At 39.8% G+C, this 26,403-nt stretch overlaps 1 protein-coding gene across 1 annotated transcript in view; it reads left to right on the top strand.

The window, feature by feature from the left end:
* VWA3B (von Willebrand factor A domain containing 3B) overlaps nucleotides 1-11,436 on the top strand; it is a 234,686-nt gene extending 223,250 nt beyond the window's left edge. Inside the window, exons 27-28 of the mRNA XM_082746748.1 lie at nucleotides 10,336-10,515; nucleotides 10,801-11,436. Of these exons, the coding sequence (XP_082602874.1) occupies nucleotides 10,336-10,515; nucleotides 10,801-10,849 (229 nt within the window). The 3' untranslated portion in view covers nucleotides 10,850-11,436. The remainder of the gene's footprint in view (nucleotides 1-10,335; nucleotides 10,516-10,800) is intronic.
* The last annotated feature ends 14,967 nt before the right edge of the window (nucleotides 11,437-26,403 follow it).

Here is a 26,403-nt window from a genome sequence, read left to right as displayed (position 1 = left end):
GCTTAAAAGGTAGTTCTATGATTATTATTCCTTCCACATCACACCACTTACTTGCTGGTTATTTGTCTGTCTGGTTCGAATCTCAAATGCAGCATTGTTTTACTGACTCTTCAGAAAAACATTGTCCTGTCATGAACTTGAAGGAATTATTCCCGTTTTATTAGTAAGAGTTCAGGGACTTCTAATAAAGTCTTTCCATAAAGCAAAAGTTAGATTAAGTTGTGGTTGGGACCAATCAACCATCTGCTGCTTCCCTTGCTGGGGAATGAGAATGAGGTGTTGGCCCTGGCTTGCCTGTGCCCAGGTGAGCATGAATGGGTGCACGGGTGGCGGTTTCTATGGGCTACAGTGGGTTGAATACATTTCCATCTGAGGAAGTAAGATTGCTAAAAGCTGGAATGGTGGATTAAAGTAAAGGCAGAAGAAGCTGAGGCCTAGAAAGTAGGCAAAATCTGAAGTCCATGGGACTGATGAGGGACATCACAGCTAGAGTCAGAGCTATGACCTGGGAGTGAAGGTTGATTTTCAGCAAGGGTTAGGGAAAGGTTTCCTAGAAATACCCTCCAACTTCACTTGGAGTTTGTAGGTTGTCTTGAGTACCAACCTTCATTCACCTGATGGCACCTTGCACTTCATAAATAGAAACCATCAGACATTCTCTCCTCCACTTCTTTTCCCTGACTATAGTCTTGTGGAAACCTCCTTACCCCTGATATCAAGGTACTTTCTCTCATCCAAGGCTGACCTGCTCACCAGGCTCCAGAGCCTGTCCCCACTACCCAGTTCTTGCTCCATCAGTTACACTGGATTCTCTCCTATCTCCCTAGCTCCTCTCCCGATTGCTTTGCCCAGTGAAAACCCAAATTTACCCCCCACCACATGCACAGCCCCCCCCCCAGTCCTAAATCCATAGAGCTCCCTTGGTTCAGCAGTGTGATCTGGCATCCTCCCTCCCTTCACAGCCACACTGTATGTGGGCAGTCTCATAGACGGTTGTCTCCCCCTTCTTGACTTCTCTTCCCTCCCTGAGGAGCCTAGGGTATTGACTTCCCACCTTACCCATGGGTGAAGCTGTTCCCACAGGGTCCACTAGGGACCTCTCACACGCTCACACTGTCTGAGGTCTGTTTGACTATCTCAGCCACCCCTCCTCCTCTTCTTAAGACCTGTCATGGCTCCTCCTCCCTCTGGATTTCCTCCTGCCTGATTTCAACCATATCCCTTACTTCTTTGAATCTATTTACACTAAGGACCTCATACCTCCCTCTCTACTCCAGGCCATTCCTGTACTCTGGCATCAGAATTGTAGTGTCTCAGAGTGGGACCTAGGATGAACTTTGCTAATAAAAGCTCCCCCCCCCCCGGTTTGTACTGTGCAGACTTGGCTGGTCTATGGTGGAAAGAGCCTTGGAAGCTAAGCCCTGATTTCCTATCCCAGCCCACCCTCACTTAGTTTGTACCCTTGGGCAGGTAGTTTATCATCTAGGAGCTTGTTTGCTCTCAGTGAGATTAGGGTGGTGTAAGGATTAGAGATGGTCATTGTGTGTTTGGGGGAAAGCAGATGCTCAGTCCATGGTGGGAATCCTGTTATTTTCTGCCATCCACCTGAGTGTACAGAATCTCAAATTTAGCACATCTAATACTAAAATTATAGCTCCCCCAGACCTACTCCCATCTCTGCCCTCCCTGACTCAGTTCTCTCTGCCCCTCGCCAGTCACAGAGTTGTCCATGCAGAAATTTGGTCATCATCTTTGGTTTCTTCTTGCCTTTTACCCACCACACCCCATGGGTCTTCCAAGCTATAGTGATCCTAACATGCAAATATTTCTGAGCTCTGCTGGACCTTGCTCCCTTTGGTCAGGCATCTCCTGCCAACAGTCCCAGCCCTCTTCCAGACAGAGGGGCTGAGCAGAGGAATCCTTCTCACATGCAAATCTGCTCCAACCCCTTCTCTACTTAAAAAACCCTTCGATCGCCCTCCCTTGCTCCTTCTTATTCTAGTTTAGCCTCTTGTGGGTCTGACCCAGGCGTGCCCCGCTAGCCATCCCCCAACCAACCTCTCATAAGCCCTCTGCACACTAACCATACTAAACTACTTGTAGCTTTTCCTCATGCCATACTTTTTCAAGGCTCTGTGCTGTATTTATCTCCCTTGAATGTTATCCTTTGCCCTTGGCAACCAGGGAACACTAACATTGAGCTCAAGCGTCACCATCACTATGTCATGTTCCAAGACTCCAGCCATTATGTGCACCGAGGTGATCTCACTGCCTCCTGTAGAGGTTTTCATTACAGAAATATTCCCTTGTGTAGGGCCATGTACTTTTTTAGTTTCTTACTGCCGTTAGGCACGTGTCCTTGAAAGCAGGTGCCAGGTTCTGTCCACTTCTAAATTATTGTCAAGGCCCAGCTCATAGGATGTGCCCAATGACTGTTCGAAGAATGAGCCAGTGAACACATAAATACTCGTGGAGGCCCAGCATTGTTCTTTAAGAAGTGCATGGTTTCACAGAGAATCTTTCCTTAGGTATTATGATGGAAAATATACAATCCCATCTTTCATTCTCTTCTAGATGAGTGTAATGTTCATTTAAAATTTATAGCACATTTTTTGTTAATCTCAAAAGCCTACTCAAAATGATATCCAAATTACAGTACATTTTAAAGGAATGTGAATAGATGAAAGTCTAGGTATTGGCCATTTTCACTAAATCCAACATTATCAATCCTGTTTTAGAATAAAAATTCAATTCTTTCTGTGTTTTGAAAAGCCTGTAATTATTTTCTATCTTAGTCCTGCCCCAGGCCTTTTTTAAATCTCTTAGCTGCTTAGCTCTTAGCTTCTCAGGCATTACACAGTGGACGTGTTCCTTGACTCTCTAGTCTCCCCATGGTAACTTCCACTGTTGTTTTGCCCTAGCTGCCTCTCTGCTAGCCAGGACTGCCTTTAATTCTCTTAAGCAGAGGTCACATCCAACCTGCTAAGTTCAGAATTTAATCTGTCTCTGTTTCTATAATCAGAGCTGGCAGGTGTGAGCACACAGACTGAAGGTACAAGTCTTGTTTTGTATCTCCACTGGGATTTCCTTCTGGTAGGTGCTTCTCATCAGGAGGGCTTCCTCACTAGGTTTCTGAAGGTATCACCTCCCTTTGGTTTGTCTTTAGTAAGCCTTCACATCATTATACCAAATGAGACGATTAAAAAAAATCCCAGTGCTTTCTTCAGGGGCTACTTAAATGTGCTATGGCTTGCAACCCCAACAGAACAGCATTTGACTTAATTTAACTTTAAAATATTGAATCCACTATAACCATCCACGTGGGGTTGGTCAGACGGATACATGGTCTCACGCATGACCTGGGATGCCAGACATTCAGCTCTCCATCTTCTGCACCTCCACTTTTTCTCCTTCCTTGAAGACTTCAGTGGTGCATGGCAGGCTATATCTTCCAGGCCCCTCTTCTGGTTCCTAACTGAGGGCAACACATGGTTAAAGACAGGAAGGGAAGTATTTAGAGGGTAAAGGGTTCAAAAAGTGATTGAATATGGCCAAAGCTGATGCCTAGTTTTATTTTCAGCTTAAAATTTGACACCTAAATGATTCTTGAGGACTTTTGTCCTTCATCATCTAATATGTTACCCATATTGTTAAATTCCAAATAACTAGTTTTAAAGGGGAGAATTTTAGAACCACAGTATTTACAATATGAACTCAAGGGAGGCTCTCACTGGTTTGATTTTCTCTCCTCTGCCATGTGATGAGTGCATTTCCTGGCAGCACAGCTGAGGGACGTGGCCTTCTGAGAATGTGTCTGATGGAGGGGCAAGATTACTCATGCCTTACCTACCTTCAGTGATGTCCCTGAGCTTTTTTGTACACTTCATAGCATAGAGATATCTGTTCTGAGTTGGGGAGATATTCCCCAACCTGACTGTAACTTTCTCCGTTTAGAGAATATGCATGTAATTTCTCCTAATTCCAAAGTGCAAGCAGACCAGGAGGAATTCCCCCCCACCCACCCACTTAGCATCCTCCCTCTTTGCCTGGCAGAGAATTCCCAGCAGAGTTGTTCCCTGACTCCTCCCCTGGAATTCTGGTCCTGTCAGAAGGCTGTGGCCTCTTCTGGGGCTGTTGCAGGGGAAGCATTCCTGGTGGGTTTGATGCTCTGGCTTCTGGTTTTCTCCAGTGAAGGGAAGCGCTCTACCAGGCATTACTCCCGTTATGCACTGAGAGGTTGGTTGAGTCCAGGCTGAGGACTAGGTACTCCTCAGACAGGGCGCTTCTAACAGGCCACAGCTCAATCCATGAACTTGGCACCATGTAACTGGCTGGGTATTCCACTCCCCCCGCCCCGCCCCAGCCATCGCTGGGATCCATCCTCCACTCGTGACAGAACAAGGTTTGGGCACATTACTTCTGAGTGTCCTCCTTAAGAAGAGTCACTTTGAGGGAGTTGGAGTTCTTTAAAAAAATAACAACATTCTAAATGTGAGCAGGAAAGCCAGATAGAACTAAACTTTTTCTCTGCTCCAAAAAAATCATGGGGCATCTGAAGGAGATTGCTGAGCACTGAGATCCTGAAGGCAGGGAGTGTTCTCTTGATGTGTGTTTGCAACTGTGTGGCCTTGGGAACATGGCTGTGTATGAGTCTCTAGGAGGGGAGACCATGCATTTTATCCAATTCCTGAATATTAGCCTCTCATTGTCTCTCTGAACAGTTGAATCATTTTCCAGCAAGCCACTTAGATTTAGGAATATGTCCCAAAGAAAGTCATAATTCTGTATTGCTTAACATTCCTCACTGTCCTCCATGTAGTGTGGTCTCACATCATCTTCCCCACAGTAGGAATATTAAGTGGTTGATTGAAACCTCAAGATCCCACGCTGGTTCTGACATTACATGAGATGAATCACTTCCTAGAATCTTGCCCAGTCACCACTGACTATTTTTCCCTTAGAAGGAGCTATGCATCTGAAATTGTTAAGCCTCAGTATGTCATTAGCTCTCTCGTCCCTTTCTGGTCAGATTAGGAGCCCCATTTCCTAGGCTGGAGCAAAGTCCTGAAAAATAAGCAGATCAGCAGCAAACCCTGCCTGTGAGTGTCCCATAGCTTCTGAAGGGACAAATGCCATTGCCTGTTTTCAGAAAAACGTGTTTTGGAGCCCCAGTATGGGAATAAGAGAGCATTGAGAGTCAGAGATTTGTTAGCCCTGAGGGCCTGTGGTAACAATTCGGATGGCAATAGCTTTTTGTATCAGTCTCTCCATTTTCTCCTCCTTCCATTGTTAAAACTCAGGGGCCTTGTGGTCTTTCTCAAACAGCAGGTTTTTCTGTCCTAAGACCAGCTTTCTGATAGACACTTAGCACAGAAAAGAGCTGAGGCCGCAGAGAACTCCGAGAACAGAGTAAGCTGATAAGCTGATACTAATCAGGCAAATGAGGTAGGTTTTGACCCAAGGAAAGTGTGGAGTCGGTGCTCAGCACTTTCTTCCCCAGAGTGGAGCCAGCAGCGTCTGAAGAGCCAGTGAAGGCACAGTGCCTGGCTTCCCTCATCTTACCCCTACTCTCTGACATACACATATGTCATTTTGACCTGTCTATCGCACTATTTAAACCTGTAGCTTAAAATTATTAATAGGACACTGAACTTTTCTTGGTTTTGGCATAAGACAAAAGAAAACCATTTCTTAGGGCCTGTCCAAGTGTCCTGATGCATAACGTCCTGGCTAGAGTCAGGAACATGGCCACCTTCCCCTTTCCTCAGAGTGGGTTTGGGCCAAGCTGAATGAGGGTGCATGGTGGGGGGGTATTGCATAAGACCTCTCACATCAGATTCACACTAACCCTCTTTCCCCTCCTGCAAAGGGACATTTCCTTGTGGAATATCTTGAACTTGGTTGACATCAGTCATTCTGGAGAGTAAAATGGGGTAGCTGAACAGCATCTGCTTACTTGATGTAAAGGCTTTTCCTTGATCAAAATCCTAGTCTGCTTTTTATCCTGATCATGACAGCATGCCTATTTTTATTCTTATGCCAAAAGTATGCACAGTGTTTTCTCTGCTATGTTGATTATTTTTCCTCAAAATAAAAATTTTTGTTTCCGCTTATCATTTGATACAGTTAAAAAAAATTTTTAATGGGGAGTAAGTGACAATCCTACTGGAATTCTTTTCCCTGAGGCAACTATTAACAGTTTGATGGAAAGGTTTCTAGCTATCTTTATGTGTTCACAACCTTAATAACAGTAGGAAAATGTAACACATAGTTTGTGACTTATTCCCCACTTAACAATATATTACTTGCATTTTGGCATGACCAGGACATCTCTTATTTCATTATTGCCTACTTAGAATGTAATTATCCAGGTGATACATGATTTATGTGACTAGTACCCTACTGAAGGCTAGACACATGTTGCTTCTTAAGCTTTCCTGTACTTCTTCCTGGGTTCTTTCCACAGTCATCTTCCTGGTATCCTTCAGGTAGGCAGGTCAACCTCTCTTCAGCCTTCATCTTGGGTGCCTTACTCTCTACTTTCCATTCCTCCTTCCTGTTGCTCTTCTTCCTGAGGTTATAGGTGGTAGACTGGACTGTAACCAGTCCCGATACATGAGAAATAAAGAACATCTCTGAAAAGGAAATAGAACGTATCAACTTAATCTGCTCAGGAGGGAGGAATAATGTGAGGAAGAGTTGATGGTAATGTGGTAGGTAGGTTTTTATTTTTTAAAGATTTATTTATTTATTTGAGTGAGAGAGTATGTAAGCAGGGGGAGGGGCAAAGGGAAAGGGAGAGAGAGAATCTCAAGCAGACTCCCCACTGAGCATGGAGCCAAAATTGGGTCTTGATCTGATGACCCTGAGATCATGACTGGAGCCAAAGTGAAGAGTTGGATGCTTAATCAGCTAAGCCACCCAGGTGCCCTGGTAGGTAAGATTTTAGGTTTTCTGGAGTGGAGTTGGTTACAACCTTGCTGTGTGATTTTAAGATGAGTCTCTGAGAACCCAACCTCACAAACTTATACACCCACACAGGTGCTGGCCTATTTCAAGATAATTTTGTTTATGGCCTCCTGGGATGCTTTTTCCAATGTTACTGCTGTTGCTTGGGCCATTTTTTTATTGTGTTTTATTTTTTTATCATAAAACTTATCATTTTAACCATTTTTAAGTATACAGTTCAGTGGCATTAAGTATATTTACATTATTGTGCAACCATCACATGAAACGCCCCCAAATTTTGTCATCATCCCAAACTGAAACTCTGTACCCATTGAACATACACTCCTCATTCCCTCTGTACCCCTTGCTCTGAGAAACCACCATTTTACTTTCTGTCTCTCTGATTTTGCCTAGTCTTTTATATCATTTAAGTGGAATCATACAGTATTTGTCCTTTGTGACTCAGACCTTTCACTTAGCATGATGTCTTCAAGGTATATCCATATCCTAGTGTGTGCCAGCATTTCCTCCCTTTTTAAGGCTGAATAATATTTTATTGTATGTAAATACCCCAGTTTATTTATCCATTCACCTGTTGATAGACAGTCATGTTACTTCCGTCTTTTGGCTATTATGAGTAAAAACACAGTGAACATGAGTGTCCATATCTGTTTGAATCCGTACTTTCCTTCTTGTGGATACATACACAGAAATGGAGTTGCTAGATTGTACAGTAATCCAATTTTTACTATTTTGGGGAATTGCCATGCTGTTCTACACAGGAACTTTACCATTTCATATTTCCACCAACAGTCCACAAGGGTTGCAGTTTCTCAGTGTCCTTGCCAACATCTTTTTTGGTTTTGCTTTTTTTTTTCCTTGATAATAGCTATCCTCATGCAGGCCATTTTTTAATCCCTCAATTACCTCTTGAGTCATTGAGCCAGTCCTTGAAAAGTGTCACATATGGTGAATCTTGATCCTTTGAAGAGGGATTAGATTGATGGAATTTTCTTTTTAGGAATAACTAAAAATCTCCCATTCTTAATTTTTTCTTTGTAATTTCTAAAAGGATTTGAAACAGCAATGGTCAAAAGTTATTTAGAGTGAAGCCTGGGTAATCAAGGTGTAGATACTGATTATGGGAACAAAATAAGGTTTAACACCAGGCAGCTGGTGTTTTTAACTCATCCTGAAGGCCCTGAAAAACGCAAGTTCCCAAAACGGTGTGCCATGAGGGGACGGCTGGAATGAAGTCATGATTCCCAAGATCCCTTCTTGGAAAAAAACAGTTCTGGATAAATAAACTAATCAATACATTTTCTTTTTTTTTTTAATACCCTTTGACCAACATCTTCCCATTTCCCCCACCCTCTCCCCATAGCCCCTCGTGGCCACCATTTTATTCTCTGTTTCTATTACACACATAAGTGAGATCACACAGTATTTGTCTTTCTCTGACCTATTTCACTTAATATAATACCCTCAAGGTCTGTCCTTGTCACAAATGGAAGGGTTTCCTTCCTGTTTTATAGATAATAATAATCCATTGTTTATGAATTATATATGTATAATGCCTAATCAATTGAGCCACCCAGGCACCCCCTCCATTTTTAAATTTTTGAGGAGTTTCCGTACTGTTTTACATAGTGAATGTACCAGTTTACACTCCCATTAACAGTGTGTAAGAGCTCACTTTTCTCCACATCCTCAGCAATACTTGTCATTTGTTATCATTTTGGCAACAGCCATGCTAATAAGTGTGAGGTGATACCTCTTTGTGATTTTGATTTGCATTACCCTGTTGGTTAGTGTTATTGAGCATGTTTTCATGTACCTTTTGACCATCTGTATGTCTTTTTTTGTTTTTAATTTTTCAGGTCCTTTTCCATTACTTAATCAGATTACTTGGGTTGTTTTTTCTTTCCATAATTAGCAAGAGATAATTCTGCAGGATTATTGATATTAAGTTGTATGAGTTCTATATATAGCTTGGCCATTAATCCATTATCTCATACATTGTTTGCAAATATTTTCTCTCAATTCTTTTTTTTTAAAGATTTTTATTTATTTATTTGATAGAGAGAGATCACAAGTAGGCAGAGAGGCAGGCAGAGAGAGAGGGGAAAGCAGGCTCCCCCGCTGAACAGAGAGCCCGATGCGGGGCTCGATCCCAGGACCCTGAGATCATGACCTGAGCTGAAGGCAGAGGCTTAAACCACTGAGCCACCCAGGCGCCCCTTTTCTCTCATTTCTTAGGTTGCCTTTTTGTTTTGTTGTTTGTTTCTTTCGCTAGGCAGAGGATTTTTAGTCTGATATAGCCCCATTCGTTTTTGCTTTTGTTGCTTGTACTTTTGGTGTTGTATCTAAAATATCATTGCCAAAATCAGTGTAGAAGAGTTTTTCCTCTGTGTTATCTTCTAGGAGTATTATGGTTTCATTTCTTTTTTTTAATTTTTATTTTTAAAGATTTTTATTTACTTATTTGACAGAGAGAGAGAAATCACAAGTAGGCAGAGAGACAGGCAAGCAAAGAGAGGGGAAGCAGGCTCCCAACCGAGCAGAGAGCCCCATGCAAGACTTGATTTCAGGACCCTGAGATCATGACCCGAGCTGAAGGCAGAGGCTTAACCCACTGAGCCACCCATGCGTCCCATGGTTTCAGTTCTTACTAAGTCCATTTCATGTCAATTTCTGTGAGTGTAAGATAGGAGCATGTGGATTTCCAGTTTTTCCAGTTTATTGAAGATTGTCATTTCCCCATTGAGTATTCTTGACACCATTGTCAAATATTAGTTGATTATGTACACTATATTTTATAAATTTTCTAAATGGTTAAATTGGCTCTGTGACTTCCGATTCATATCCAATGTCAATTAAATTAAAAATCCTGTCATTTTTTTATTTGGGGGACTTTTTTCTGATGGTACACTGTACGGTAATTAGGAAAAACTAAGTGTAGAAGGGCGTCTCTACTGTAAAAGCTCCAGTTCAGTATGTCAGGAATGAACTGCACTATGATGTGACCAAGCTTATCATCCTGGGGTGGACACATGTCAATTCTGAGGCATGTCAAGGGACTTCTTGGTCAGGAATTATTGCTTCACTCACTGACTCGGTCAGAACAGGGCTCAAATGACATTAGTTCTCCATACCACATGAGGCTCCCAGACATCAAGATCTGTGGAAATGAACTGCATGGAATAAAGCCCAGCCCAGACCATCAGGACCCATTGGACTTCTGCAACTCCATTCCGTAGGTAGAAGGCCACAGGACAAAGAGCTGAGAAACACCACAGGGCTGGCTTGAACATCTCTGTAGACACAGCAGCCAACCAGGGTAACACTGCTCTCTCTCTCTCTCTCTCTCTCTCTCTCTCTCTGTAGGGAGAATGTGAAAACGAAGAACTCTACTTTCTTAATATGTCCACTCAAAGAAACTGACACTGGGGATTTACAAGAGCTAAGACAGGAGAATCCTAGAAAGAAGAAAAAGAAACCTGCCAAGAGGCTGCCTCTCCAGGAGATGGTGTCTTCGGATTCAGATGACTCTTCTCATGGCATCAGGTCCCAAGAGTCCAACCCCAAGAAATACCCCAAGCCCAAGGTGGGAGGGGGACGACATCGCCTATTTCCGGAACACCCTGAAACTTCTCTCAAGAATAGTGCCCTTGAGATCGCTCCCCAGTTTCCAGGCCAGTTTAGTTCCCAGTACAGCAAAAACTCTAACACCCTTAAATAATGCTGACCTCCACCTCCTCAGAGAAGGTTCTCAGCCTGGGGTCTAGGAGTCAGCCAGCTATGCCATCCTGCGATCCTTCCACCTCAAGCAGTCCTGCCCTTCCCTCCTAGAACCACCCACAGCAGCAAAGGGTTGAGGACCATTGCTGAGAAACCGTAAAGCAGTCTAGTGGCAACTATGTTTAAGAGAGCCAGCATTCTTCCAGGGCTTCCCAGACCTCAGCCACTCATCATGGTGGAACTAGCCCCTCGACTGAGGTAAGGCCGCCCTTCATTCTACCCATTCCTACCCTGTTTGTAAAACAGATACACTTGCCTGTTATCCTCCACCTGGATCTCCAGTCTGTTTGCGCTTATTTGTTCTGGATTTTTCTAACCATTCTTTATCCTATTATTTTCCCGCCCTTACCACATTATACTCAATATTTTGATAAATTCTACATACCCAGAAATTTAATCTGGCAGATTATCATCATAGATTTTCAGCTCCTTTTTTCGGAAGTTAAGGTAGTTATAATCCAACCCTACAGTCTTGTTTTAAATTATCTCATCTGAATTAGGTATTTTATCACTTAATGTTAAGACTTAAATTAAGACCTAGTAACTTGTCTGAGATCTGAAAAAATTATTGATTTCTGGCCATTTTATTGAGGCTTTCCTAATTATTTTTGTTTGTAGTCTGTTGTAGGTACCTCTAATTGAGCGCAGAACCAGAATAAAAACTCTTACGTTGGAAACATTTCAAAACTATTGTATTGTTTATTTATTACTGTTTTCTTTGAACACATTTTAGCAATGATATGAAAGTATTCACTTCTTTTTATTCTTAATAAATTAGTAAAATTAGCTTCAATAATTTCAAAGATGAAATAGCTCTCTCAAATTCTCTCTCTTTAGTCAGTAACAGCCCCAGGGCTATATAATAATACAGACTATTAATGAGAAAAATATTGGATGCTTTTTGCAAATGGGAAAGATAGATTTTAGAGTATCAGCAAACTTGCTACCTAACTAAAAATGGTGTTTACGTAAGTGAAATCTAGGGTGTCTTCTTTTCAAAGAAATTGAAAGAGAACTCTACCTCTAAAAATATGAAAGAAAAAGAGATATCATCAGGGTAAAAGTAGTAATATAGCAAGGAAGTAATTGAAAAGTGAGGAAATGATCCAGAATAAGGTGTGAGAGAGTGTTTGGGGAGGCTTGTTGCCACCCCCCCCCCAGAGCCCAGAAGTTTCTCATAGGCAGGAAAGCTTTGGAATACTCATCTGGGTTTGGTCTGTGCAGTAGAGAACTGGTGGGGTAGGGAAGAAACCATCAAGTCACATTCATGTCTGCATGCATGCAAGCCTTCATGTAAGTCTGCCTGCATTCCAAGCAATTGAGTGTTGACGATATGCCAGGCTTCAGAGAGATACTATCAGACATTTGGACCTTCTCTATTCTTCTTCATATCCACTTTATTTTTGGACCAATCACTGTTGTTTGGTTTATAGGCAATGAGAGGCAGGGAGTGAAGAACTACAGGACAAATATACCTAAGAAAACCATGTTGATATTACATGACAATGCATACTATTCTCAGTGACCTTGAGTGGTATGTACAGTGTGTTGTACTTTATCGATAATGCCCAGTTCAGTGTGCTAGGGGAAATCACAATAAGAACAGTGTTTTTCTACTTCCAGCTGGTATGGAATAAGAGGAATCTGATTTCATTCCCAAACCCCTGCTTGAGACAGTTAAAACACTAGATAGAATGTAGGCAACCACAGTTTCCAAAACACTGGACATAGGCAATAAAGTACAGTGATCTCTGAGAAACAAGTGAGCTAAGCCCTGTGAGTGCACAGCTTACTTCCCGGAGTCAGTTTCCATGCTGACGCAAAGGGAGCAGGAACTTAGACAGAGCCTGGTACCTTCTGGGAATGGAGGAGATGAAACTAGGATTCTGAGAAGATCAAGGCAGCTGGATTCTACAGAATAGAGGGCTAGAAAGGAGAGAGCTACACACAGAAACAACTCCAGATATATGTAGATAAGCCCCCTTAAGCTTTCATCTCTACTGATCAATGTGTGGCTGTGAGGAAATTAATCAAGGCTGGAGAAAGAACTTTTCAAAAAGGTTAGAGGGAACAATCCATACAGCTCACACAGGGCTGGAAATATCTGTTTCTTCCAGTCAGGGTAGAAAACCAGTATCTATATTCAAGAGGTCTCAGGTGGAGTACTCAGAAGAAGTTTGCTTCAATTGTAGAACAAAACTGGCCTGAGGCTAAATGCTTCTCTGGTCACACATAATAAGGCTTCAAAGCAAGCCCTAAAAGAATTGAACTGTTTCCAAGTAACCTGTGTCCCAAAACAAAGCTCAAGAATATTTGTGGGGATTAAAAAAAAAGACCACCCAATAAAGTAAAGTTTACAGTGTCTAGCATTCAACCAAAAATTACCAGGCATACAAAGAAGCAAGGAAATAAGACCCATAATGAGGTGAAACTAACTCAGAAATAGCACAGATGATGAAGAATACCAGAAATGGTTACTATGTTGGTATACATAAGGCTTTTTTTTTTTATTATTTAAATCTCTTTTAAAGACAGTTGGCTGTATAGAGTAATGGCAGTGGTGCATTAATGCATTCCCATCCCTGCACATACATCTGTATTCATGGCCTCGGGTGATTTGTGTGTTTGATTTTTACTGCATAAATCTACACTGTTAGCATATGCCAGAAGTAGTAATAAATGGGGTTCAGTTTGTCAAAAAATAATAATAGTTATGTATCCAGATTTTATGCCCCCCACCCATATATTTGGCCTGGGTCATAAGCCAGCAGTGGGGCCAGGATGGAGTGCTTGACAGCCATACAAGAAATGTGGAATGGGTACAAAGTTACTCTCTGAAAGAGAAATGCTCTTTTTTTAAAATATTTTATTTATTTATTTGACAGACAGAGATCACAAGTAGGCAGAGAGACAGGCAGAGAGGGAGGGGGAAATAGGCTCCCTGCTGAGCAGAGAGCCTGATGCAGGGCTCGACCCTAGGACCCTGGGATCATGGCAGCTGGATTCTACAGAATAGAGGGCTAGAAAGGAGAGAGCTATACACAGAAACAATCCAGGCAGATGCTTTAACCCACTGAGCCACCCAGGTGCCCCAAGAAAAATGCTCTTACTAGAAGAAATGGAGCAGATGTTCAAGAGACTGGATGACCACTTCAGTGATACCCAAAAAAAAGCCATCAAGTGATGGACATTACCTCTGAGTGCTTTTCAACTCCAGGAGTCTATGGATCAATGACCTAGTCTATTACCAATTCAAAGCAGTTCCACATAGATGGAAAAACTGCCCAAAAGTGGGGGAAAAGTAAAATTAATTGGGGGAATAAAGTTGAAAAAATAGAAGTAAAATTATATTTGCACATGATAAAAGAACATACCTGAAAACTGGAGAGAATCAGTGATAGCAGTAATTCAAACAATGTAAGAGCTCAGTGAGATGGCAGAATAGAAATTTAACATTCAGAAATCAGTAGCATTTGTATACTCAATAATGATCAATTCGAAGATATATTGATAGAGGAAACCTCATTTACAATTGCAAAAAAGGAAATAAAATATAGTTGATTTTCATTATTCATGGTACTTATGTTCTGTAAGGGCATCTGTAACACTGAAGTTAGCAAATACTGAATTGTTGCCCCTAGTGAAATACAAGGTCAAGTTCATGCAGGCCTCTGATCACATCATTTTCACTACCTGATCAGTATATAACCTCCTTTTGTGTGTCTGTTTAAGGACACCTTATTTAATATGTGTGAACATAGAACTCTCAGTCGAAAGCACTATACTTAATGCCTTAAGATTGTGTAACGCCCATATTTTTTTCTTGCACTTAGGAATACCAGATAGCACTTCAACACTACACTTAGGGACCATTTTAAACAGCAAGATCACCCAACAGTAAGCACAAAAATGTGGAAAAGTAGACATTAAAATATACTATTAAAAGGACACTACTTTAGAGTAGGAGAGCTGAAACAAGGCAGCTGGGTGACTCATTTTTCACCACTTTGAACATATGCATGTTTACAAAATGTAGACTGACTATTGATTTTGGAATTACAAATAAATTTTGAGTAGGTGAATTCTCAAATATGGAATCCACAAATACTGATCAACCATACCTGAAATAAACTTTAAAAATGTGCAAAAACAATGTAAGGAAAACCTTAAAACACTCCTGAAAGACACAAAAGTAGATGTAGACATCTCTTGGTTTTAGATAGGATGGCTTAATGTCATGAAGATGTTGGTTCTTCTGGAGTTCATTTATTAAAGTAACACACTCCCAATAAAAGTAACAGCAAATATTTTATGGAGTTTAAAAAGTTGATAGTAAACTTCATATGTAAAAATAAACATGTAAGAGAAATTAGAAAATACTGAAAAAGAAAAGCTGGGAGGAGAGGGACTCATGCTAGTTTATAAAACACTAACATCTTTATGCTTATGTGGTGCTAGCACAAGAAAGGACAGACTGATGGAATAGGATAAAATCCAAATAAAATCAAATCCAAAGCAGACACATGTCAGGGGTGGGGGGAATTTAGTGTATTATAAAGATAGCATCTCAAGTCACTGGAACTTTTTAATAACTGAGGCTGAGATGATTAATGGCCATTGGAAAACAATAAAAATAGATCCATGTTTCAAACTACATATAAGAATAAACCCCAAATAGATCCAAGTCCTAAATGTGAAAAAATGAAAACATATAAGAACTAGAATAAATTAGGAGTGAATTCCTCTATAACATGAGTACAGAAAAAGGTTTTTAAACTATGATTCAAAATCCAGAGGCAATAAAAGATTGCTCAGCTTGGCTACATAGAAATTTATTTTTTAAAATGCATTACCAAGAAGGACCATAAGCAAAAGGACAAATGAGAAACTGGGAAGTATCTGTACAATATATCACACAAAGGGCTGATGTTCTAAAATATAGATGAATTTTAAAAATTCAGGTAAAAGACATGACCAAAAACCTGGCAGAAAAATAGGCAAAAGATAAGAACTATTGACAAAGATAAAAGAATAGACCTGAAATATGAAAAGAAATTTAACTTCACTAATGATAAGAGAAATTCAGATTAAAACTACATTTGGAGGGATGCCTGTGTGGCTCAGTCAGTTAAGCATATGTCTTTGGCTCAGGTCATGATCCCAGGACCCTGGGATTAATCACCGTATCAGGCTCCCTGCTCAGTGGGAAGCCTGCTTCTCCCTCCCCCACTCCCTCTGTTTGTATTCCCTCTCTCACTGTCTTTCTCTCTCAAATAAATAAAATCTTTAAAATTTTTTTATTCAGTCCAGATGTTGTATTTAGCAGAATTCAAAACAGCTACTATAAATGTATACAAAGAAAAGAAAATATAGTATTAATGAAATTAATAGGGAATCTCAATAGAAAAATGAAGATATTAAAAATTCAAAAGGAAAATTCAAAAACTGAAATGTACAACAAAACCTATACTAAATGTACTGTACACAGCAGAGTGGGGAGAGCAGAAGAATCATTGAACTTGAATATAGGCTAATAAAAATTACCCAATTCAAAGAAAAGAAAGAAAAAAAGGATTGGAAAAAAGTAAAGCCTCAGAGACTTATGGGATGATTTCAAATATTTCAAAATACATAAAACTGGAGTCCTGGAAGAAGAGGAGACAATTTTTTTTTTAATTGGAGACAAAACTTCCAAAATGTGGAAAACATGAATAAACTGGACAAGTCTAAGTAATCCTAAGCATGATAAGTACAAATAAAACCACTCCAAGACACATCATAGTCTAACTGCTAAAAGATGATAACAAAAAAATCTTGAAAGCACCAGAGAAGACCATGTTACATTCAGGGGAACAACGACACAACATCAATGACTTCTCAGCTAAAGCTATGGAGACTAGAAGATAAAGGAATGGTAAAGTGCAGAAAGAAAAACAAAACAAAACCTATAACAATTATATATTCAGTGACTTACCTTCCAAAATTGAGATGAGAGGAATACACTTTAGTATATTTGAATAAACTCTTAACACAGTACCCTCTGACAGATAGCTATAAATTCTGAACAAAATACAAATAACTGCCCAAACACTCTGGAGAGTGATTTAAGGCAAACAGATTCTGATGTGCTGAATTTCTTATTATTACATACTTGCTTGAAAGCAGGCTGAGGTAGGAGATGGTCAGTGCCCCATGTGGAGGCTGACCCTCCAAATGAAAATATGTATTCTTATTGGGTCAAACACCAGAAAACAGAGTTTGGAGAAACTATAAGTTCTGGAAAGTGTAGAAAGAATCCAAACAAGGAGAGAGCCAGAAACAGAGAACCACAAACTTGGTGTGTATAAACTCAGCCCAGATCTCTGACAGACTCCCTAACCCCACATGCACAGGCAGGTTATAAGATCACCATTCAAGGCTAAAATAATTACACAGAAATTTGAACTGCCCCCCAAGAGGCAGATATCTTCATTTAACAAAGTTCATGTCTGCTTAAAATACCAAGGCTTGTGAGTGATATTACAGTAATCAGAGTCTCTGCAACCTAGAATGATGAATTCTGGGATACAACTTTAAGTTATTCAGCATATAGCCATGAAAATGTGATTCAGTTTCAAGAGAAAAGGCAATAAACAAACTTGATATGACCCAGATGTTGGACTATCAGAAGACTTTAAAGAAGCTATTATAGGGGTATCTGGGTGACTCAGGTGGTTAAGTGTCTGCCTTTGGCTCAGGGGTTGAGCCCCATATTGGTCTCCCTGCTGAGTAGGGAGCCTGAAAGCACTTACTATAATTATGTCCACTCAGGTAAGGTAAAGATGCCTATAACAGATGAAAAGATAAGAAACCAGCAGAGAAACAAACAGGAAATTCTAGAACAATTATAATATCTTAAGTTTAAAAACACTACCAAATAGGCTTATGAACAGAATAAACAGAAGAGTCTATGGGTCTGAGATTGACCAATAGAAATTGTCTAGTCTAAAAAAGCAATAAAATAACTTTGTAATGAACAGAATTTCAGAGAATGGTTGGTCAATAGCCAAAAACCCAAGCCACGCTGTAACTGGATTTTTAAAATGAGAGGAGAGAGAGGGTGAAAAAAATGTTTAGAGAAACAGCAGCTGAAAAATATCCCAAATTTCTTGAAAGACATACATACATTTATAGATTCAAGCTCAGTGAACCCCATAGTTACAGTGTTGAAACCCAAATATAAAGAGGAAATCTTGAAAGCTTCCAGGAAAAAATGACACATTCACATAAAGGGGAGCAACAGTTAGATATCCCTAACTTCTTATTAGAAATTATAGAATCTAGAAGGCAGGGGAACAACATCATTAAAGTGTTGAAAATAAGACTTCTCAACCAAAAATTATATATCAAAAATATTCTTCAGCTCACGAGCAATACCTTTGGTTCAAAGTCACACTGTGCATAGTAGACTGCGCAGGGACGCCTTTTCCTCCCACCTCTTCCTCCTGGCAACCCGGCCACCTTTCTCCCAGGAACCCAGTGTTACCTTTGTCTTTTAGATCTTTGGAGAGATGGCATTGTGCCTCAAAAAGTAAATGTACGCTCTTCGTTTCTCTGGTTGAACGTTGATACAGGTCCCAAAATGTGTGTGGATATGCACAGTGATTGTTCTTGTCCTGGTAATGCGGCTCCTCTTCTCCTTTCTGGAGGGTAGATGCCCAGAAGAAGTGATACAGTCCTCCTAAATTCGAAGGGCCCCATCCAATAAGGCTGGCCAATTTTAGCAAATAACAATAATAAACACTCAATTAAATTAGAAAAAAAAAATATTCTTCAAAAACAAAATCAAACTAAAGACATTTTCAAATAAAAGTAAACCAAGGAACGTTATCATCAGAAGTCTTGCACTGAAAGAAACGCTAAAGGAAATTTTTTAGGCTGAAGGAAATATATACAGTATAGAAAGGATGGAATGACCAGCATCTACGGAATATTTTTTAAGCTGTTTTTCCTCTTAATTCCCTTGATACACATACAGATGTAATACATATGACAATTATGGCATAAATGGCATAACTAGTGGAGTGGTAAATGGGTCCGTTTGGTTGCAAGGTTTCTAGATTTTAAAGAGTTGTGGATTTTAACTTCTTTCTCTCAGCATTTTAATAGGCCAAATAAATAAATAAATAAACATGTGCATTATTTTAACCTTTATTTATACTCCAAATCCTGGAAAACATTCTTTTCCAGTGTGCTTGATACTTTCATCAAGATAGCCCACATGCCTTGACCATAAAACAAATCTCAATAAATTTAAAAGAACTGAAATCATACAGAGTATGTTCTTGAACTACAAAGAAATTAAGTGAGAAAACAATGGTAATAAGATATTTATTAAAATGTCAAAAATATTTGGAAATTAAACACATTCCTGAATAATCCATAGCAGAGAGAAGAAATTACAGGTAAAATGACAAATCCAAAAGTTAGTTCTTTGAAAAAAATCAATAAATGTCTAATTAGTAAGAAAAAAAGAACACAAATGAACACAGAATGAGGTTGTCACTAGAGATCCTACAGACATTAAAATCATAATGAAAGAATATTATGAATAAATTTTACCTGAAAAATTCAAAAACTAAGAAGAAATGGACCTTGAAAAAGAAAACTAATCAAAACTGACATAAAATGAAGCAGGAAATTTGAATCACCTTATCTACCAAAGAAATTTAATGGGTTATCTAAACCCTTTCCACAAAATAATTTCTAGGTCTGGATGGTTTTACTGGTGAATTTTGTCAAAAGATTGAAAAAATACCAATCTTACAAAAACTCTTTCAGAAAATAGAAGAGGAGGTAGCACTTCTCAACTTTTCTGAGCCTAGCAAAACTCTAATATCAAAACAAGTGTTACAATAAAAGCAGAATACTGTATAAGTTAATCAAATCCAACCATACGTAAAAAGATGTTACCTTATGACCAAGTCAGGTTCATCTCAAGAATGAAAGATTGTGTTCAAAGTTAGGGGAGACAAGATGGCAGGGAAGTAGGAGGAGGCACCATTTCAACCTGTACCTTAATGTGAGCTGATTACCTACCAAAGAACTCTGATCACCCATGATATCAGCCTGAGATTAGAATTATACATGTCTGGATCTCTATGGGGCAGAAGATGCCAATGGGCAGTCTTTTTGTTTGTCTGTTTTTGTTTGTATACTTCATAAATCTTACCTTGGGGCCCATTTGGGCTGAACCTTCTCTTTTATCTTTCTTTTTTCCCGCTCTCTCTCTTTTTTTCTTTTTTCTCTCTTTCTTTTTTCTTTCATTTGGGTGGGGACTCTTGATTGAGCAGAAGCATTCCAGGGTGCACCTTGACTGCATCATGGTCAATACATCCAGCTCCATCCATTCAGCCATCTCTCACCAAAATGACTAGGAGGAGGAATGCACAACAGAAAAAAATTCAGAGGATGGGCCTTCTGCAACAGAGCTAATGGCTATCGACATAGACAATATGTTGGAAAGGGAATTCAGGGTAACAATTATCCAGGCAATAGCTAGGTTGGAGAAAGCCATGAATGACCAAATGGAATTGATTATGGCAGAACTGAAAGCCACCAGGGATAATGTTCACAATGTTCTCAATGAGTTCCAATCTAATCTAAATTCTCAAAAAGCTAGGGTAACTGAGACAGAAGATAGAATTAGTGATCTGGAGGACAAACAGAAAGGATCAGGAGGAAGCCTGAAACAAACAGCTTAGAAGCCACAAAAACAGAATTAGGGAAATAAATGATGCCATGAAATGTTCCAACGTCAGAATTGTTGAAATCCCTGAAGGGGAGGAGAAAGAAAAGTCTAGAAGATATAGTGGAACAAATTCTCTATGAAAATTTTCCCAATCTTACGAATGGAACCAGTGTTCATTTACTAGAGGCAGAACAGTCTCCCCCCAAGATTATAGATTCTCGAAAGTCCTCAAGACAGTAAGAATGAGGAATTATAATTGTAGACAGGCCCTCTTGAAGGCAGCTAGGACAAAGAAGCTCCTTTCGTACAGAGGAAAGCCCATCAGAATAATGTCAGACCTGTCCACAGAAACCTGGCAAGCCAGAAAGGGCTGGAAAAATATATTCAGGGCACTAAATGAGAAGAACATGCAGCCAAGAATACTTTATCCAGCAAGACTGACATTCAAAATGGATAGAGAGATAAAGAGTTTCCAAGACCGGCAAGGCTTAAAAGAGTAGGCAACCACCAAGCTGACACTGCAGGAAATATTAAGGGGGGGGGGTCTATAAAAGAGGAAAAATCCCAAGAATAGCATTGAACAGAAATATAAAGACAATCTACAGAAAGACTTCAAAAGTAACACGATGTCAATAAAAATGTATCAATAATCACTTTCAATGTGAATGGCCTAAATGCACCCATAAAATGAAACAGGGCTGCAGATTGGATAAAATGACAGGACCCATCCATATGTTGTCTACAAGAGACTGATAAACCCAGACTTAAAGTGAAGGGATGGAGAAGCATCTTTCATGCCAATGGGCCTCAAAAGAAGGCCAGGGTAGTGATTCTCATATCAGATAAATTAGATTTTAAACTAAAGACTATAGTCAGAGATACAGAAGGACACTACACTACTGTAGTCAGAGATACAGAAGGACACTTTAATTCTTAGAGACTATCCATCTAACAATTGTAAATATCTATGCCCCCAATATGGGAGCAGCCAATTACATAAGAAAAGTATTAATCAAGATAAAGAGTCATATTGATATGAACACATTAATAGTAGGAGATCTTAACATGCCTATCTAGGTAATAGATCATCCAAGCAGAAAATCAATAAACAAGAGCATTGAATGACACATTGGACCAGATGGACCTAATAGATATATATAGAATATTCCACCCTAAAACAACTGAATACTCATTCTTCTCAAGTGCACATGGAACCTTCTCCAGAATAGACCGCATACCGGGTCACAAATCAGGACTCAACTGATACCAAAAGACTGAGATTATTCCCTGCATATTCTCAGATCACAATGCTTTAAAACTGGAGCTCAATTACAAGGAAAAGTTTGGAAGGAATTCAAACACCTGGAAGCTAAAGATGTTCTTGCTTAAGAATGCTTGGATCAACCAGGAGATCAAAGAAGAGCTTAAACAATTCATGGAAACCAATGAGAATGAAGACACTTCAATCCAAAACATATGGGATACAGCAAAGGCGGTCCTAAGGGAGAAATACATAGCCATCCATGCCTCCCTCAAAAAAAAATGGAAAAATCCAGAATATACCAGCTGTCTCTACACCTTAAAGAACTGGAGAATCAACAACAAATTAAACCAACTCCACACATAAGAAGGGAAATAATCAAGATTAGAGCAGAGATCAATGAGGTAGAAACTAGAGATACAGTAGAACATATCAATGAAACTAGATGCTGGTTTTTTAAAAGAATAAGATCGATAAACCATTGGCCACACTAATCCAAAAGAAAAGAGAGAAAGCTCAAATTAATAAAATTATAAATGAAAAGGGAGAGATTACAACTAACACCAAGGAAATAGAAACAATCATCAGAAGTTAATATCAACAGTTATATGCCAATAAGATAAGCAATCTAGATGAAATGGATGCATTCCTGGAAAACTACAAACTCCCAAAATTGAACCAGGAAGAAATTGACAACCTGAATAGACCCATACCTAGTAACGAGTTTGAAGCAGGGATCAAAAACCTCCCAAAAAACAAGAGCCTGGGATCTGATGGATTCCCTGGGGAGTTCTACCAAACTTTCAAAGAAAAAATAACACCTATTCTCCTGGAGCTGTTTCAAAAAATTGAAGCAGAAGGAAAATTTTCAGACTCTTTCTATGAAGCCAGAATTACCCTGATCCCCAAACCAGGCAAAGGCCCTACCAAAAAGGAGAATTTCAGACCAATATCACTGATGAATATGGATGCTAAGATTGTCAACAAGATCCTAGCAAACAGGATCCAACAGCATATTAAAAATATTATCCACCATGACCAGGTGAAATTCATCCCTGAGCTACAAGGATGGTTCAACATTCGCAAATCAATCGATGTGATAGAAAAAATAAGAAGAGAGAAGAACCATATGGTCCTCTCAATTGATGCAGAAAAAGCATTTGACAAAATCCAGCATCCGTTCCTGATTAAAACGCTTCAAAGTATAGGGATAGAGGGAACATTCCTGAACTTCATCAAATCTATCTATGGAAGACCCACAGCAAATAATCATCCTCAATGGGAAAAAGCTTGCAGCCTTCCCTTTGAGATCAGGAACACGACAAGGATGCCCACTCTCACCACTCTTGTTCAACATAGTATTAGAAGTCCTAGCAACAGCAATCAGACAACAAAGAGAAATAAAAGGTATCCAAATTGGCAACGAAGAAGTCAAACTCTCTCTCTTTGCAGATTCCATGATACTTTATATGGAAAGCCCAAAAGACTTCACCCCCAAACTACTAGAACTCACACAGCAATTCAGTAACGTGGCGGGATACAAAGTCAATGTACAGAAATCAGTGGCTTTCTTATACATTAACAATGAAAATACAAAAAGGGAAATTAGAGAATCATTTCCATTTACTATAGCACCAAGAACCATAAGATATCTGGGAATAAACCTAACCAGAGAGGTAAAGGATCTGTACTCGAGGAACTACAGAACACTCATGAAAGAAACTGAAGACACAAGATGGTTTTTGTGTCTTGGATTATTCCATGCTCTTGGATAGGAAGAATAAACATTATTAAAATGTCTATACTGCCTTGAGCAATCTATACTTTTAATGCTATTCTGATCAAAATTCCATCAGTATATTTCAAAGAGCTGGAGCAAATAATCCTAAAATTTGTATGGAATCAGAAGAGCCCCTGAATTGCTAAGGAAATGTTGAAAAACAAAAATAAAACTGGGGGCATCACGCTACCTGATTTCAAGCTTTACTACAAAGCTGTGATCACCAAGACAGCATGGTACTGGCATGAAGAGAGACACATAGACCAGTGGAACAGAGTAGATAGCCCAGATATGGACCCTCAATTCTATGGTCAAATAATCTAAGACAAAGCAGAAAAAAAATACAGTGGAAAGAAGACAGTCTCTTCAATAAATGGTGCTTGGAAAATTGGACAGCTATATGTAGAAGAATGAAACTTGACCATTATCTTACACCGTAGACAATGATAAACTTGAAATGGATAAAGGACCTCAATGTGAGGGGCACCTGGGTGGCTCAGTGGGTTAAATCCTCTGCCTTCAGCTCAGGTCATGATCCCAGGGTCCTGGGATCAAGCCCCACATCTGGCTCTCTGCTTGGCAGGGGGCCTGCTTCTCTTCCTCTCTCTCTGCCTGCCTCTCTGGCTACTTGTGATCTCTCTGTCAAATAAATAAATAAAATATTTTTTTAAAAAAAGACCTCAATGTGAGACAGGAATCCATCAGAATCCTAGAGGAGAACATAGGCAGTAACCTCTTTGATATCAGCCACAGCAACTTCTTTCAAGATATTTCCCCAAAGGCAAAGGAAACAAAAATGAAAATGAACTTTTGGGACTTCATCAAGATCAAAAGCTTCTGCACAGCAAAGGAAACAGTCAACAAAATAAAGAGGCAACCCATGGAATGGGAGAAGATATTTGCAAATGACAGTACAGACAAAAGGTTGATATCCAGGATCTATAAAGAACTTCTCAAACTCAAAACATGCAAAACAGATAATCATATCAAAAAATGAGCAGAAGATATGAACAGACACTTCTCCAATGAAGACATACAAATGGATATCAGACACATGAAAAAGTGTTCATCACTAACCATTTGGGAGATAAAAATTAAAACCACATTGAGATATCACCTTACAACAAAATTAGCAAACAGGAAACAACGTGTGTTGGAGAGGATGTGGAGAAAGGGGAACCCTCTTACACTGTTGGTGGGAATGCAAATTGGTGCAGCCACTTTGGAGAACAGTGTGGAGATTCCTCAAGAAATTAAAAATAGAACTTCCCTATGACCCTGCAATTGCACTACTGGGTATTTACCCCAAAGATACAGATGTATTGAAAAGATGGGCCATCTGTACCCCAATGTTTATAGCAGCAATGGCCACGGTCGCCAAACTATGGAAAGAATCAAGATGCCCTTCAATGGACGAATGGATAAGGAAGATGTGGTCCATATACACTATGGAGTATTATGCCTCCATCAGAAAGGATGAATACTCAACTTTTGTAGCAACATGGACGGGACTGGAAGAGATTATGCTGAGTGAAATAAGTCAACAGAGAGAGTCAATTATCATATGGTTTCACTTATTTGTGGAGCATAACAAATAACACGGAGGACATGGGGAGATGGAGAGAAGGGAGTTGGAGGAAATTGGAGAGGGAGATGAACCATGAGAGACTGTGGACTCTGAAAAACAACCTGAGGGTTTTGAAGAGGTGGGGGGTGGGAGGCTGGGGGAGCCATGTGGTGGGTATTATGAAAGGCACGCATTGCATGGAGCACTGGGTGTGGTGCAAAAACAATGAATTCTGTTATGCTGAAAGAAACTTAAAAAAAAAAAAGGAAATGTAACAAAAAAACAAGACAAAAATATATCAAAGTTAAACGTTTTTTTAAATTTTTTTATTTTTTATAAACATATATTTTTATCCCCAGGGGTACAGGTCTGTGAATCGCCAGGTTTACACACTTCACAGCACTCACCAAAGCACATACCCTCCCCAATGTCCATAACCCCACCCCCCTTCTCCCAACCCCCCTCCCCCCAGCAACCCTCAGTTTGTTTTGTGAGATTAAGAGTCACTTATGGTTTGTCTCCCTCCCAATCCCATCTTGTTTCATTTATTCTTCTCCTACCCACTTAAGCCCCCATGTTGCATCACCACTTCCTCATATCAGGGAGATCATACAATAGTTGTCGTTCTCTGCTTGACTTATTTCGCTAAGCATGATACGCTCTAGTTCCATCCATGTTGTCGCAAATGGCAAGATTTCATTTCTTTTGATGGCTGCATAGTATTCCATTGTGTATATATACCACCTGTTCTTTATCCATTCATCTGTTGATGGACATCTAGGTTCTTTCCATAGTTTGGCTATTGTGGACATTGCTGCTATAAACATTCAGGTGCACGTGCCCCTTCGGATCACTATGTTTGTATCTTTAGGGTAAATACCCAGTAGTGCAATTGCTGGGTCATAGGGCAGTTCTATTTTCAACATTTTGAGGAACCTCCATGCTGTTTTCCAGAGTGGTTGCACCAGCTTGCATTCCCACCAACAGTGTAGGAGGGTTCCCCTTTCTCCGCATCCTCGCCAGCATCTGTCATTTCCTGACTTACTGATTTTAGCCATTCTGACTGGTGTGAGGTGATATCTCATTGTGGTTTTGATTTGTATTTCCCTGATGCCGAGTGATATGGAGCACTTTTTCATGTGTCTGTTGGCCATCTGGATGTCTTCTTTGCAGAAATGTCTGTTCATGTCCTCTGCCCATTTCTTGATTGGATTATTTGTTCTTTGGGTGTTGAGTTTGCAATGTTCTTTATAGATTTTGGACACTAGTCCTTTATCTGATATGTCGTTTGCAAATATCTTCTCCCATTCTGTCAG

The sequence above is a fragment of the Mustela nivalis genome, assembly GCF_964662115.1.
Source record: "Mustela nivalis genome assembly, chromosome: 8".
NCBI classification, from domain to species: domain Eukaryota; kingdom Metazoa; phylum Chordata; class Mammalia; order Carnivora; family Mustelidae; genus Mustela; species Mustela nivalis.
This window is presented reverse-complemented; position numbering and strand designations above follow the sequence as displayed.